The sequence below is a fragment of the Cordyceps fumosorosea genome (assembly GCF_001636725.1).
Source record: "Cordyceps fumosorosea ARSEF 2679 chromosome Unknown scaffold_44, whole genome shotgun sequence".
In the NCBI taxonomy this organism is placed as follows: domain Eukaryota; kingdom Fungi; phylum Ascomycota; class Sordariomycetes; order Hypocreales; family Cordycipitaceae; genus Cordyceps; species Cordyceps fumosorosea.
In genome coordinates this window covers 6607-20563 of record NW_017387344.1, presented here as the reverse complement: position 1 = coordinate 20563, position 13957 = coordinate 6607, and the positions used below count along the sequence as shown (strand labels likewise).

At 56.7% G+C, this 13957-nt stretch overlaps 5 protein-coding genes across 5 annotated transcripts; 3 read left to right on the top strand and 2 right to left on the bottom strand.

Moving 5' to 3' along the window:
* Positions 1–310: 310 nt before the first annotated feature.
* Positions 311–2149, bottom strand: ISF_09236 (Bacterial transferase hexapeptide repeat protein; the record flags this gene model as incomplete). The annotated part of the gene is made up of 3 exons (XM_018852839.1): positions 311–417; positions 488–1807; positions 1969–2149. 3 exons carry the CDS (start codon positions 2147–2149, stop codon positions 311–313), a joined length of 1608 nt encoding a protein of 535 aa, XP_018699942.1.
* A 684-nt stretch (positions 2150–2833) lies between these two features.
* ISF_09235 (Spt20 family) lies at positions 2834–8148 on the top strand (the record flags this gene model as incomplete). The annotated part of the gene is made up of 6 exons (XM_018852838.1): positions 2834–3469; positions 3521–3717; positions 3784–4136; positions 4808–5023; positions 5110–5373; positions 5435–8148. 6 exons carry the CDS (start codon positions 2834–2836, stop codon positions 8146–8148), a joined length of 4380 nt encoding a protein of 1459 aa, XP_018699941.1.
* A 961-nt stretch (positions 8149–9109) lies between these two features.
* On the top strand, positions 9110–10287 carry ISF_09234 (Autophagy-related protein 27; the record flags this gene model as incomplete). Its single annotated transcript, XM_018852837.1, has 3 exons — positions 9110–9365; positions 9445–10030; positions 10092–10287. 3 exons carry the CDS (start codon positions 9110–9112, stop codon positions 10285–10287), a joined length of 1038 nt encoding a protein of 345 aa, XP_018699940.1.
* An 860-nt stretch (positions 10288–11147) lies between these two features.
* Positions 11148–11765, top strand: ISF_09233 (hypothetical protein; the record flags this gene model as incomplete). The annotated part of the gene is made up of 1 exon (XM_018852836.1): positions 11148–11765. The coding sequence occupies one exon, from the start codon at positions 11148–11150 to the stop codon at positions 11763–11765; it is 618 nt and encodes a 205-aa protein (XP_018699939.1).
* Positions 11766–11999: 234 nt separating this feature from the next.
* On the bottom strand, positions 12000–13874 carry ISF_09232 (plasma membrane ammonium transporter (Ato3); the record flags this gene model as incomplete). Its single annotated transcript, XM_018852835.1, has 6 exons — positions 12000–12312; positions 12772–12920; positions 12994–13009; positions 13222–13449; positions 13533–13622; positions 13687–13874. The coding sequence occupies 6 exons, from the start codon at positions 13872–13874 to the stop codon at positions 12000–12002; spliced, it is 984 nt and encodes a 327-aa protein (XP_018699938.1).
* Between the last annotated feature and the right edge of the window lie 83 nt (positions 13875–13957).

Genomic DNA, 13957 nt, shown 5'->3' with positions numbered 1-13957 from the left:
TCATATACTGTCGATGGGGCTGTGGCTGTTAACAACCCAACTGAAAGATTGCTGCTCGCCTCGCGACGCCGAATTGCGGTTGGGGCCCGGTCCGTTTTCCGCGTGAAGAAATGTCTGCGTAATTGATCAAGCGGTGATTCCTCCAGGCGAAGGCTATGTAGCCTCAAAGTTAGGCAGGGAGCTCTGAGGAAGAGCCAATCGCCAGAATGATTGATGCAAAATGGCGTTGCGATGTTCTTGTAATTCGTGTAAATGACTCCGAATCTTGCTCAAATCAATCTATTTACTCTTCGAGTTTGACCGTTTGCCATTATATAGTGTCCATGTCATCGTCCGCGTGGCCCAGTACCTCCTGCATCTCGGCCTCCGTGGCCTCCAGTCCTTCCGAGCTCATGAGTCTATTGTCCTTGTCCTCGGCTGTAGACGTCGTCAGTTTCACGTTCACGCGCATGGCATCCCGACAAGGAATAGCAAGGGTTCAACTTACTTCTCGGCTCGACGAGCAGGTTTTCTTGAACCTCGCAGTCCGTGAGGATGCAACCGTCACCAATCACGCTCCGCTTGCCCAGGATGCACTTAGTCAGCTTGCACCCCTTTCCGACTACGACGCCGTCCATCAACAGGCATTGCGATAGCTTGGCGCCCTCCTGGATCTGGCAGCCGGCGCCAATCACACACTCCTTCATGGACGTCTTCTCCTCGACGGTCACGTTCTCAGCGATGAGGCTGTCGGCCTTAGTGATGGTCGTCCGGGGCTTCACGCCCTCGGGGTAGGCAACCTTGCGCGGGTGCGCGAACGGGGACGCGGCATCGGGGTCCGCCTCCTCCAGCGACGGCAGCTTGGCCAGCTGCAGAGAAATTGCAAGCAGGAGTTGCGCCGTGTCGACACGGCGGATGATGGAACCGGCTTCTTGGGTCTTGTTGGAGTGGAGGTAGGCGATCATCGGGGGCATAGGCTCTGAAGAGTTGCGCGTTGCTCTCGAGGATTCGTCGCCAGCTGTCGACGAATTCTGATCAGAAGCGCCCGCATCGCTATCAGGATTAAATTCGGCATGCTCTGCGGCGTCTCCCTTGCAAGACCCCATGATCTTAAGCTTCTCGGCCAGTCCCTCTTGCCAGCTGGCCTTGGCCCACCAGCCGACAACATCTTCACCGATGCTCTCGAATCTGTCGTTTGCTTGGATGAAGTCCAGAATCCAACGAGGGAAGATGTAGATGTGCGCATCACGGTGAGTTGTGAGCATGCGGGTGCGAGGGTTGGCTCTCAGCAGGCCATACCGGAGGTCAAGCCCTTTGCGTTCCTCCATCCGATCCTTGAGCGCATCAGTGGGCATGGTACAGACGACACGGGAAACGTTGGCCAGGATGGATCCTTTTGGGGGCATGGTAGCAGATTGTGGTAGCGCAGTGGTCGCAACAAAGTCTGTTTCTTCGCCCTTGACCGTGACGTTGTTCTTAGTCTCGTACCAGACGCCGATGCCACCGCTAGGACGGCTATGGCTGCCATTTGAGAAGTCCTTGGCACCGAGGAGATCAGTGGCGCTAGCTGCCTTAACCATCCACGCTTGCAAGAGCTGTTCGGCGCCGAACTCGCAGACGAGATCGCACGGGAGCACGATGAAGTCGCCGGTGATGTGGTTGTAGATCTCGGGCAGGCGAAGAATTTCCGCAGTGCCTGTCGTCTGTGTGAGATCTGCTGGACAGACGATTTCAGGTCTAGGCATTGGTAGTCCGGTGAGATGGGGGTTTGTGCCCATAGCAGCCTTCATGGCTTTGGCTGCCGATGGGGGGCAAACCAGTGTGATTTCTGCGCTGGTGTCAGTTAACCGACATTCTCAGTATGAAACAAGTGCAACATGTGGTGTACGCCATTCTCAATAGATAGCGTTTAGTCTCAAAGTTAAGAACTGCGACTTTTTGAGATTTTGCCCGGACTCCCACTTCAATGGACTTCATGACTATACTCACTTGAAACGCCAGTGCGATAGCAGAGGTCGATAGGGTACCAGACCATCGGCCTGTTGGCAATCGGTAGTAGCGCCTTGGGATTCTCATCCGGATTCGAGGTGAATGTCGGGAATGACGATCCCGGGCCGCAAAGGATCAGAGCTTGCAGCCCGGTAGACGCATTGGAGACGGAGTGCGGCATGATGGAGGGGCAATGATGAGCTGGGGACAAGCTCGAATCGTATGCGCACCGCAGGTTGGAGGATAAACTTTCCGAATGGTAATAGTCGTAGTCCTTGTTAGTCTGAGGTTTTCGTCAGAAAAGCGGAATCGCTCTGTCACGTCTACAACCGCACAATAGTTGTCGTCTTTTGAAGAGTCATCCGGTTGCAAACAGTCAATTATTTCACCCCACCAAAGAAGTTGACTTGAGATGTGGCGCGTGATAGTGTGGCTAGAGTGGCGCCACAGCTTGCTAGCACAGTGCTGGTTCACATGCATTAGACGTGGCGCAGCTTACCAGCCACCAGCCAATTTACCAGTGCTGTGGCTGTACAGCGGCGCTATGTTACCGCAACAGCCTCGGGCAGCGCGTTGCTAGGAAGCCTCCTCGGCTGCTCCACATTGTTGACATCGTTCAACCCCCCAGCCACCAATTGTCCGCATCCAAAACGCATGCCAACCCCGCCGGCAATAGATTGCGTCTCTTCTCTTGCATTTGTGCATTCCAAGACATTCTGTGCGACTTGACCTGGCCGCCCCCAATTCCGTCGCTTACCCCCTCGCGTCGAAGCTTCAACTCGCAAGTCCCTTCGTCCCGAACCCCCCAATCCCGAAAAGTCCGCCCCTCGTGGGCGATGCGACTTCCTCTCGGCCGCCGCCAACCATGCCTTCGCCAAGTGACCGCCGGCGCGGCGTCTGGAGCCACTGGGTTCCGCTCGTCGTCACCGTCACCATCGCCAGCGCGGGACTTGTCGTTTGGGCGCTAAGCCAGCGCAAGGAGGAGGAGCACCCGAGCTACGATCAGGAGCACGAGCACCTAGACTACGAGAACGCCGACTACGGGGACAATCCGCCGTACGGCGCAACTAACCGCGGCCCGCACCCTGGCCCCAAGTCCGGCGGCGCAGACACCCAGTCGCGGCCCGGGTACGCCGAGCCACCCCCTCGAAGCGGAGACGACACGTACGGGACGCAAGCCGAGGCCAGCGCCTCCAACTGGGGCGCGAGGATGTCTGGTGCTTTGCGCCGGACGCCCAGCCCCCAGCAGTTCTTCGACTCGACCGGCAAGACCATCACGGCCGGCGTTGCGGCGGCAGGCGCCGTCATAGGCAAGACTTTGGCTTCCATCCGCGAGGAGGATAAGTACCCCGACGATAGCAGAGTCTGGTCCGAGGAAGCCGACGCAAAGAAGGATCGCGGTCCCGTCTCGGATAATAAGCGCCGGCGCACCGTCGCCGTTGTTGTGTCCGCCGATAGCCCGTTGGGCCGCTTCGCCGACGACGATGCCCACGAGCACGCTGTAAGTAAACATTCCCGCGACGTCGCCATGCAGGCCTAACACATCTCGCAGTCCATCCTCTCCCACATCCCTCGCCAAAACGATTTCTCTCGCGTCAAGTTGTTTGTGCTCATCTACGCTCCTGATCTCAAGGATAATGCGCTGGAGACCACTACAAGTAACCTACCGCAGTCGTCCCTGAGCTCGTCATTCTCTAACATTGGCCATGATCAAGCCCAAACGCCCGGCGAGGAGAGCAAGAACCCCCTGTAAGACAAACCAACCCACGCCTAGCAAAGCGAGAAGAACCCCCCACGAACTAACATTTGCGCTAGTTCTTCTACTGAAAATAGCGCCTTCAACGCCGTATATTCGCAGGCCCTTGCGCTTGTCGACAAGGAGGCCATGATTCTTCCCTTCACCACCTCCAACGGCCATGTTCACGTCCTGCGACACCTGCAACCAGAAGTCATATACCTGCAAGAGTCGCTAAGCGGCGACAACGGCAGCATCATCACCAGCATGCAGACATGGCTCCGGCACGACATCATGCTGGTTGTCGGCGCGGAGAGCGGCTCCGGTGGTCTCGCGGACAGCGAGTCGGAGGCGGAGCGCACAACGAAGACGCAGAAATGGTGGCAGCGACCCGAACGCGTCGGCCGCGGCAGAGGCATCATTGTCGTGGACAGTATGCGCGTGACTGATGACTGGTCTCGCCGCGTTAATCGTGTTGAATAAGTTTTGTTGGCGGGGTGGATCTCGTATAAATGGCTCGTATAGTTTCAGTTATTTTGGGCCGTGGCCACGTACACTGATGTGGCACGGTATGTCGTGTGAATGTGAATATAATCAGTTTTGGAACGTTAATGAAGTTGTCAAATATGAGTACTATCCGCCGTTTTTTTATGTGTAACCTCTAGTCACACGGGCGTTAATTATTCATGGGGGCTGATGATGTGTAATTAAGAACCTTATGGACAGGTATTTTGCGACATGTATTGTTTCTCAAAGCCGCCAGTCTTGTAATATCTGGAAAGTTTTGCCTTCAACTCGATTTTTCTTTTGACACGTACAAAAGACCAATGAATGTCCACGGGCGCAGAACAAAAAAGAACAAGGAAATAGAGTTTGGAATGTAGGGTAGCAGAAGACAATGATCACGTGATGCTATTGTATGGACGCGATCTCTCTCCAGCGAATCGAACCTCCACCTCACATTTGGGTAAGCGGCTCTCCACTCACAGGATCGCAACTTCATCCGACTCTCCAGATTCTGCCACGGCCCCTCGCTCTTACTTGAAAACTGCATCAGGAGATGCACGCCAAATACTTTTGATACCAAACCCTCGCGCCGTCCAGTACTCGCTCGTTTTCTCCGCGACGGCATCGCCGAGCACGACCAGGTAGCCCCTCCAACGACTTGCGCCGAGCAGGTCGCGACGACGATCGGCATCGAATTCTGTCAACCACTGGACCTATTCATCAATGTTCGCGTATTGACTGGATCGGAGGACCCTTACGATAGAGCTGCGACGGGTGGGCAGCACCATCTCCACGCTCACAGCGCCGGCCGCGGTGCGCGCTTCGAGGAGATATGTCCCCGGCAACCGCGGTCGCTATACCAACCCCTGGGCTGAAAGCAAAGAAACTATCGCCGATAGGAACCGGCATTAACGGTGTCGTCGCGTATCCCACAGCCTCGTCATCGCCAGCGCTCGCAAATAAAAAGATGGCTGCGACCGCGAAGCCGCCTGCCAGCGCCGTCGGCGGTGCGGCTGTGATCCCCACAGTTCGGCCTGTCAATCGCGCACGGCGCGACCCAGGGTCGCAGACCCTCGGCAGGCATTCACGGAATAGCGCTGGGAAGCGCACCGGGTCAATTTCAGACGATGCTGCTGCTAACGGGGGAGGAACACTTCCATATGGTATTTTTTATTATTATTCCTGCTACGTGCCTATCCCCGTCGCGCGCTAACCACGACGCAGTTGTATCCGACTCATACATCCTCACGAAACACGCCGGCAGTCCGCCTTCTCTTGTCGTGCACTTACACGCTACGCATTTCCGATTCGATGGGCAGGATGGTATGTTCCCGTACAAGTCGCCCATGAAGCTCTTCCTTGAGCACGTCCGAGTCCGCACCATTCCCCACGACCTTCTCCAGTATTTCGTCCAAAACAAAGTCGCATTTTACGATGGATGTCTCATTGTCCAACTCCACGACCACAAGTCAGCAGCGCAATCTAAGGATATTGCGCGACCAACCTCGGCATCAACCAAGACTGTGGCATCGTCTGTTCACAACTACAATCAGTGGCTCACGCCCTCCCCTTACCTCCCATTTCCAAAAGATGAACAGGGAGCAAACGATGGAATCAAGAAGACGGAAGAAGATGTAAAACAAGTGGAAGGTAAATCCTCCCAAGTTGATGGCCAGGAAGAGAAAAGGCCCAAGGTCGCCGCCAAACCAAAGGTCTTCACGGTCGTGCTGCATCCTACCCCGGAAAGTTTGTACATGGATCTTCAAATCAAGGCCACAACTCCAAAGGGCATCCCGGAAACTTATGTACCACCACCGACACCCCTATCACTTGGAAATCCACCAACCCCGACTGTCAATACCATGCCGCCACCTGCAAAACGTCAACGAAGAGACAAGACAGAACTGGACGGATCCAACATCTACATTGCAGAGGGACAGATCTTGTTGGCTACTGTGGCGCCATTGATCTTGACTCCAACCAAGAATGCAGAGGAGACGATTGCGCTCCTAGAGGCTATGTCTCACCCCAAGCACACCGAGTTACCCCCGCAACCAAAGACCAGAAAGCGCACTGTTGCCGAAGTTGCGGCAGACGAAGCCGCGGCCGCGGACCAGGAACGCTATATGCTTGTTCTGGACGAGCGTCTTTCCTCCATTAATGCGAGTGGACAAAGCGCCGGGGCGGCGGATGGCGATGCTCAAAATGGGGCCGCTACATTCGAACCACGCTTCGAGCGGTTCAAGGCTATTGAAGAAATCAAGAGGCAACATGCAGAGAAGAAGGAACAGGAGAAAATCAAGCAGCAAGAAAATGACCGGCGACTGGCTGAGCAACGCCTGCAGCACCAGAGAGAGCAGCAAGCAGCAGCACAGCGGGCAGAAGCCGAGCGCGCTAGACAAGCCGCCATTAATCGAGAGAATCAACTACGACAAGCGGAGGCACAGCGACAAGCCCTGGCTAACCGACAGGCACAAGCCGCGCAATCCGCACAAGCGCAGCAGGCGGCCCAGATGGCCCAGCGCAACAATCAAGGCGGTATGGCGCCAAATGGCGGGGCTGCCAACCCTGGGATACAGAACGGCATGCATGGCGCTGCTCAGGCCAGATTCCCGTCGCAAATGGCACAAGCCCAAGCAGCTTCCTCGCCAATTGTTCGCCAGGGTACGCCGCAAAACATGTCCTCGCCAATGGTTGGTAGCGCAGCTATGCAACCATCCAACTCTGGCGCCGCGGGCAGCCCACCACGGCCGCCCTCTGTTGTACAAAACCCGATGTCTGCTCCCATGGCCCATAACATGTCAGCCAGAGGCAGCCAACAAAGTCACGCGTCGGGCACTCCTCGTATGCCCAACGCAACCCCTAATATGGCGCATGCTACACCAATCAACAGGCAGGCCATGGGCGCGACGCCTCGCATGACGCAAGCCAGCCCGCCGCCCAACATGATGGCGCAGGCCTCACAGGCCGGCGGTAACATGGCCGGTAACATGACTAACACCATGGGCATGCCGAATAACCACGCCATGAATCCCCAGAATCAGATGCTGGCTCAACAGTTGGCAGCTCAGCAAAGGTTGATGCAGCAACAGCAGGTGGCGGCCATGCAGAATAGCGGAACGCCAACGATGAATGGCCAACCCATAACGCAGCAACAGCAGCAGCAATTGATGGCCTTGTTCCAGCGTCAGGCCCTTCTGCAACAACAGCAGCAGCAAGGCGGGGTATTGACCCCTCAGCAGCAGCAGCAGCAAGCACTCTATCAGCAGCAGCTGCAACACCTCCAGAGCGGGCAGCTGCGGCAGATGCCCCCGCAAATCCAGCAGCAGATTCAACAAATGGCTCGGATGGGCCAGTTTGGCCAGATGGGCAACGCGATGCAACGACAAATGAGCCAAGCCATGAACAGCAACGCGAATAACATGCAGAACGGCAATGGTCCCAATATGCAAGCGATGGCGGCAATGCAGCAACAAATGCAGCAGCAACAAATGCAGCAACAGGCGCAAGCGCAAGCGCTGCAGCAGCAGGCGCAGCAGCAACAACAACAACAACAGCTGCAGCAGCAGCAACCGCAGCAACAGCCGCAGGGCCAGCAGGGCCAAGCGAATTTCGGCCAAAACATGACACCACAACAGCGGATGATGTCGATGCAGATTAGTGCTCATGCCAAGAACCTCTTTCAACGGCTGGTGGCTACGACCGCCCCTAAGTATGGCGGACCAGAGCACATCCCGTCAGAGACCATGGACAGAATGAGGCATGTAGCAACGATGCAGGCCCAACAGCAAGTTCAGACACAGTTTATGCAAAGACGAGCACAGGTTGCCCAGCAGCAGCAGCAGCAGCTTATGATGCAGCAGCAACAACAGCAGCAGCAGCAGCAGCAGTCTATGCAGGGCATGGGTGGTGGTATGATGGGGCCGCAGGGGATGTAAGCGGCCGTGTGCTTTTTGGTCTTGTTCCTTGTTGTTTTGTTTGCCTTGACACTGACGTTTTCTTGGTTTGTATTTTCGAAGATTGGATACACGCGGGAGCAACAAAAGGGGGAGAGGCACGAATTGGATCCGGTTATACTTTTGGCGGTACGGAGCAAGGAGTTTGTTTTACCTTGGCCCAGAAATCGGCCGATTTACGCGAGCATGGCTATTGTGTTTAGGCAAGGTTTCCTAATACCCTACGGAAGGAATTTTGTTTTATGCTGTATTTGTTATTCTTTCGTTGCTTATGGCAGGCCCCATGCATATGCCTCCTCAGGAATCGAGCGGCCTCTTTAGTTAGCGTCACAGTTACGCTTGTGTATTGAATTATTATAATTCGCTGATGAAGTGGTCATTCTGTGTGTCATAATGTGTGTTGCATGTAGTAGGTACGAAGTACCTAATGCTTATTAGTCTACGGATACTGCTATATCAGATGTAGGAATCCACGTGCCGGGAGTATGCGGCACAGAAGTGAGGGAAAAAAAACATCGAAATCTTCCGAGAATTTCGCAAACTATATAATCAGCACCTGTTCCGTGTTACCCCTGAAGAAATGGCGGTTTTTAGTGATTGAAGCGGCATGAAATTGTCACGGATGCTGTACTCGAAGTGGGTCACGTGTAGCACCCAACCGACAACTATTACGACATGGCACAACGCCAAAAGCTGTAGCATCATCACTGCAACCTAATAAAGCCATCCAACTCGGGAGACATCCGCAAGGGCTGCTAGCGGTTGCATCCATTCTTTACGAACTTGCATTATTCGGAATTCGGCCTTCCTTTGCTCCTCTTCCCGCTTCATCCGAATCTAAGCCGAGCGACACGATACACCCCTGCCCGAGGGAGAGCTTAGCTGTTCTTGTCACGCGAGTCGTTGCCCGCCCTCCAGCTATTCACTCCTAACCCTCTCAACGATGCGCTCCGACGTCTTGGTCACGGCGCTCCTAGGGGCGTCATCGGCATCGGCGATGCTGGACTGCACTAAGATTGTCGCCAGCGAGCACACATTTGACCTGTCGAAGCTCGGCGGCCCGCACTCGGTCGTCACCTCGCGGCTCGAGCCCATCACCGGGCTGCACCACAACCGGACGTACACGCTCGACGTGTGCGGGAACCTGAAGAAAAGCGGCGACGCGAAGAAGACGGAGGAGTGCCCGAACGGCACGCGAGGTAAGTGACGATGGAAGGAGGCTTGGGCCGGCAAGGCGGGGACATTTACAGCTGCTGACAAGAGTGTGCTTCTATTCAGTGTGCGCGATCAAGAGGGTCATCGGCGACAATTCGGACCAAATCACCGAGGTCATTCCCATCGCGGGCTCGCTGGAGAATCATGGCGGCACTGCGTTCGACTACGACGTTACGCGGCTCAAGACGAGCGACTCCAACGCCGACTCGAAGAAGGAGGGCCTACGGCTCGTTCTCAAGGGCGGCCGCCACGAGAAGCGGGAGCAGCGGGCCGTGATTGAATTCCTGTGCGATCGCAATCGCACCGGCCTGGAGGGCGAGTGGGAGGCTGAGGACAAGTACGAGAGCGGCAGCGGCGCGAAGCGCAGGCGCGACGACAAGGAGGCGGACGATGCGAAGGAAGGTGATGACAAGAAGGAAAAGGGTGACAACGACGATACGAGTAACGAAGAGGTGGAGCATCAATTAAAGAAGGAGGACGCGTCGCTGCTGTGGGAGAGCTACGGCGTGGAGAAAGACGCGGACATTCTGCGGTTGACTTGGCACACCAAGTATGCTTGCGAGAAGCGCGACGACGACGACGTCAAGGATCCGGAGGAGCCTCCGAGTAGCAGCAGCAACTGGGGCTTCTTTACCTGGCTGATTATCGTGTAAGTGTTTGGCTCACTATACTCGAGTCATAGTTGTCAAGGGCTAACGAAAGTGTTGTAGCGGCTTCCTCGGCACGGCGGCGTACCTCATCTTTGGGTCGTGGCTCAACTACAACCGGTACGGGGCCCGCGGCTGGGACCTCCTCCCGCACGGCGACACGATTCGGGACATCCCGTACCTGCTCAAGGACTGGATACGCCGGGTGCTCAACACGGTGCAGGGCGCGGGCAGCCGGGGTGGCTACAGCGCGGTTTGAGGAGTTCCGCTGGAGGAGTACCGAGGCAACTGAAAGCGCGTGGATGAACATGTACGACTATGAAAGAACCGCGCGGCTTTATCTGCGCCCTCCGCTGTGGAAGAAGAAGAACAACACTCTCTCGCACATTCCGTCTCCATGATTTTGCCCTGCTGTTTTCCTGAGGTGTTTTCTGTTCTACAGGGTGCGAGGAGGAGGAACAAGAAGCGCCGTGTACAGATAAGTAATGTTAGAGTACATCTATCACCATGCATTCTTTCCCGCCGCAACGTGACATGCCTCGGACAGATCTAGGGTCGGTTAGCAGCCGTTTTAGACCTGCGTTGCATGGATGAAGGTGGAATGCATCGCACCTGTTCTTAGCAGCATGGACTTCCCGCACCTCAGCCCCGGTACCGTCGAAGCCGGGGATCGGCAATCAGCGGCCGGGGGGACGGCCCGGCGTCAGACTTTCCCACCAATGATGCACATTCCCCGTGCATCCATGGGAGCTGATTCAACAAGGCGGCTTACGAGCTGACCTATTGTAGGCACGATTTCGGGGTTGCGGGGAAATTGCACGATGGTGCTTATGCCAGTATCCCGACCTGGGTTCGGGTGATGCTAGCACAAGCGGCTGTCTATTTGTCGACCTTTCTGAGTCTGTGATAGGTGGAAGTATTCGCGGCAGTGATCTAGACGCGCCGGCAGATCGTTGATGCGTGGACTACTGCCAGCGCTGTACTATTAAAGGAGCTTGACCAACCCTCCGTTAAAGAAGCGTGGTCAATCTCGCCTTCCTTTACTCCGTACAGACACAGAAATCCCAACTTGCCAATTCACCACCCACAACCACCACCCCTAAAAAAATCCGCTCCACAATGCTCGGCAAGATCATCGTCCTGGCGCTGTCCGCCACCTCCACCCTCGCCGCCGTCTCGCCCGTCGGCGGCAGCGGCTGGAAAGTCGCCAACCCGTCCTTCAACGTGCAGACCTGCGAGGGCGGGCGCGTCGCCGGCAACGAGTTCTCCCTACCCGCCAAGCCCGACGGCTCCGGCGGTGGCGCGGGCTGCTCCAACGGGCACCCGCGCGCCGAGCGGCGCTACGCCAACGACTACTCCTCCGGCAAGCACCAGTTCGGCGGCCAGCTCACGATCAACTCGTTCGCCGGCGACCGCGTCTCACTGAAACAGACGTTCAACGGCGACGACGGCCCGTTCTTCATCCTGGGCGTGAAGCGGAACGGGGACCTGTACAGCGTGCGGGACGGGGGGAAGACGATCGCGGCGGGCGCGGCGAGGGCGGGCAGGACGGTGACGGTGAACACGGTGCACGACGCGGGGGGCAGGATGTATCAGGTGTACGTGGATGGGCAGCTGAAGTACACGGCGAGTGCGCCGGGGGGCTCGTTTTATGACAAGATTGGCACGTATACGACGGATAGCGGCCGGGGCCCGATCGATGTGACGTGGAGCAACATCGGGTTCTGGACGGAGTAAGGGGTGCAATTGGTGTTATGTATATACATACATGTGCGAATTCACGAGATGCTAAGTTCCACGGAAAGTGACCATTATGCGTAGTCTTGTTTCTGTGGTGCTGTCCGAGGCATTGTCTTGCCGTCGTTATGACACCTTATATGCAGCAAAGCTGCATACATACTTCCTTCCGATGCCCCAGCCCAGAAGTTATCCTCTTGATCTCAGCAATAATTTTAATGTTAAGCTATCCTATTAATCTAAGCTACCCTCTCCTCCTGCGACGGAAGCCCCGGCGTGTCCCCCTGCCCGTCTAACGGCCGCGGTCCCGTCCGCGGCCTGTAGCTGACACCCAGCGCGTCCCGCCTCGCAAGACGCGCGTTCCCCAGCCCTCTTGGAAGGCCCTCGAACCAGTCGCCACCGTCCCATCGTGCCGCCGCCAGCTTTCCGCACGCCCGAGGTGCGGGAGATGTCGTTCGTGTAGACTTCGGGGTGGAGGGTGGGGTCGAGAGCGGCGACGACATCGAGGTTGGCCAGCTCAGCGATGCCGTCTATTAGAAGTGACGGGCTGCGGCAAGGGGAGGAGGGGCATGCCTGGGGTATAATAGCGATAAACTATTGGTCAAGTAGATGCTTAAAAAGGGTTGTATGTTGGGTGAGACGTTTTTAGGCTGTTGGACGGTGGTCGTTAGGACGATGGTCAACGCTGGGGGCAAACCCCCACGATTCTCGTCCTATCAGGGCGCCTGGACTTAAAAAGGCCACATCATTTAATAGAATCAAAGGAAATAAAACAATACAGAAACAGAGGGCGTGAGACAGAGGGTACGAGACAGGGGGCGCGAAATCGTGCCCAAAATTGGCTTGTCTGGTGGGCAAGCATCACACCCTGCAGCACACACAAGACGCAAAAGCCTAACAAGCTCCCAGCATTACGTCGCCAACAGCCATTACATCCACTGAAAAATGCACTATAGGTTTGGAACCACCTCGTCGTGACTTGACACACCCATCCGAGACGGCTTACGCCATCTTGTTCTTCTCGCTGTGCCCCTTGACCAGCGTGGTCAGGTCCCCGACTGGCAGCTGGACCGGAAAGTCGACGGCCGCGAAGAGCAGCGCGAAGAAGAGGTACCACCCGAGCGACGAGCACACGAAGCTCGCCGCGCCCGCGCCCTACAAAACTCTCTCTTGTTAGCCATCGATCTTTCCTGCGAGGGGGGTGGGGGTTTGTATAATATGGGTAGACGCACGACGACCAGCTTCTGCGCCCCGGCCGCGTTGCCGGCAAAGTCCCGCGCCAGCGCCCAGTACGCGCCGGTCAGCAGGCCAAACGAGACGACCAGGCAGAGGAATATGAGCACGAAGACGATGTTGGTCCGGAGGGAGCAGATCATGTACACGAAGCAGAGAAGCCCCATGAACAGCAGCCAGAAAAAAAAAAAAAGAAAAACCTCTTCGGGAAGTAGGGGGTGACGTGCCGTAGCTGGCGTTGAAGCCGGTAGTTTCGAGGCCGGCCGCGGCGGGCGCATCGGGGGGCGCGTAGGAGGAGAAGGCGGCGAAGGAGGGCGAGAGCGTGCCGGCGAAGGAGAGCCAGAAGGTGCCAAAGGTGCCGAAGACGACGGCGGAGAAGGTGTTGCCGAGAATCCACTCAAGCAGCGCGCCAAGCGTCATGAGGATACCGCCTTGAAAGTAATAGACCGGACTAGCATGCGCCGGAGAAAGAAGGCGAGAAATGTTAGCTGGGTGCAGTGTTGAAAGGGTTGGGGGTGGGGGGGCTCGACTTACATGCTCGCGGCGCCGTTGCCGCCCGCGCCGCGCCAGCCCATGAGGTCGCACGCCAGCGGCGACAAGCAGAGGATAAACCCAGCGACCGCACTTTTCACACACGCACATACGATTAGCGATTCAAGGTCCTTCAAGGCGGGCGGGGTCCCCGTACATTGGCGTCGGGTTGGCAAAGGTCCTGCGCAGGTCGCCCTTGACGGCGCTCTGCGGCGAGAGGTAGAGCTTCTCGAAGAGCTCCGGCGTCATGGAGACGCTCGCGGCGGAGCGGAAGCGGTCGATGGTCTCGCCCGGGGTCTCGACGAAGCCGTCGCCTTTGTGGGCGCCGTTGCTGTGGTCTGACATTATTGATTCTACTCGGGTGCAGGCGAACCGAGGGGGGGGGGGGGGGGGGGGAGGGATAATGCAGTCACGCAAAAAACAAAAGT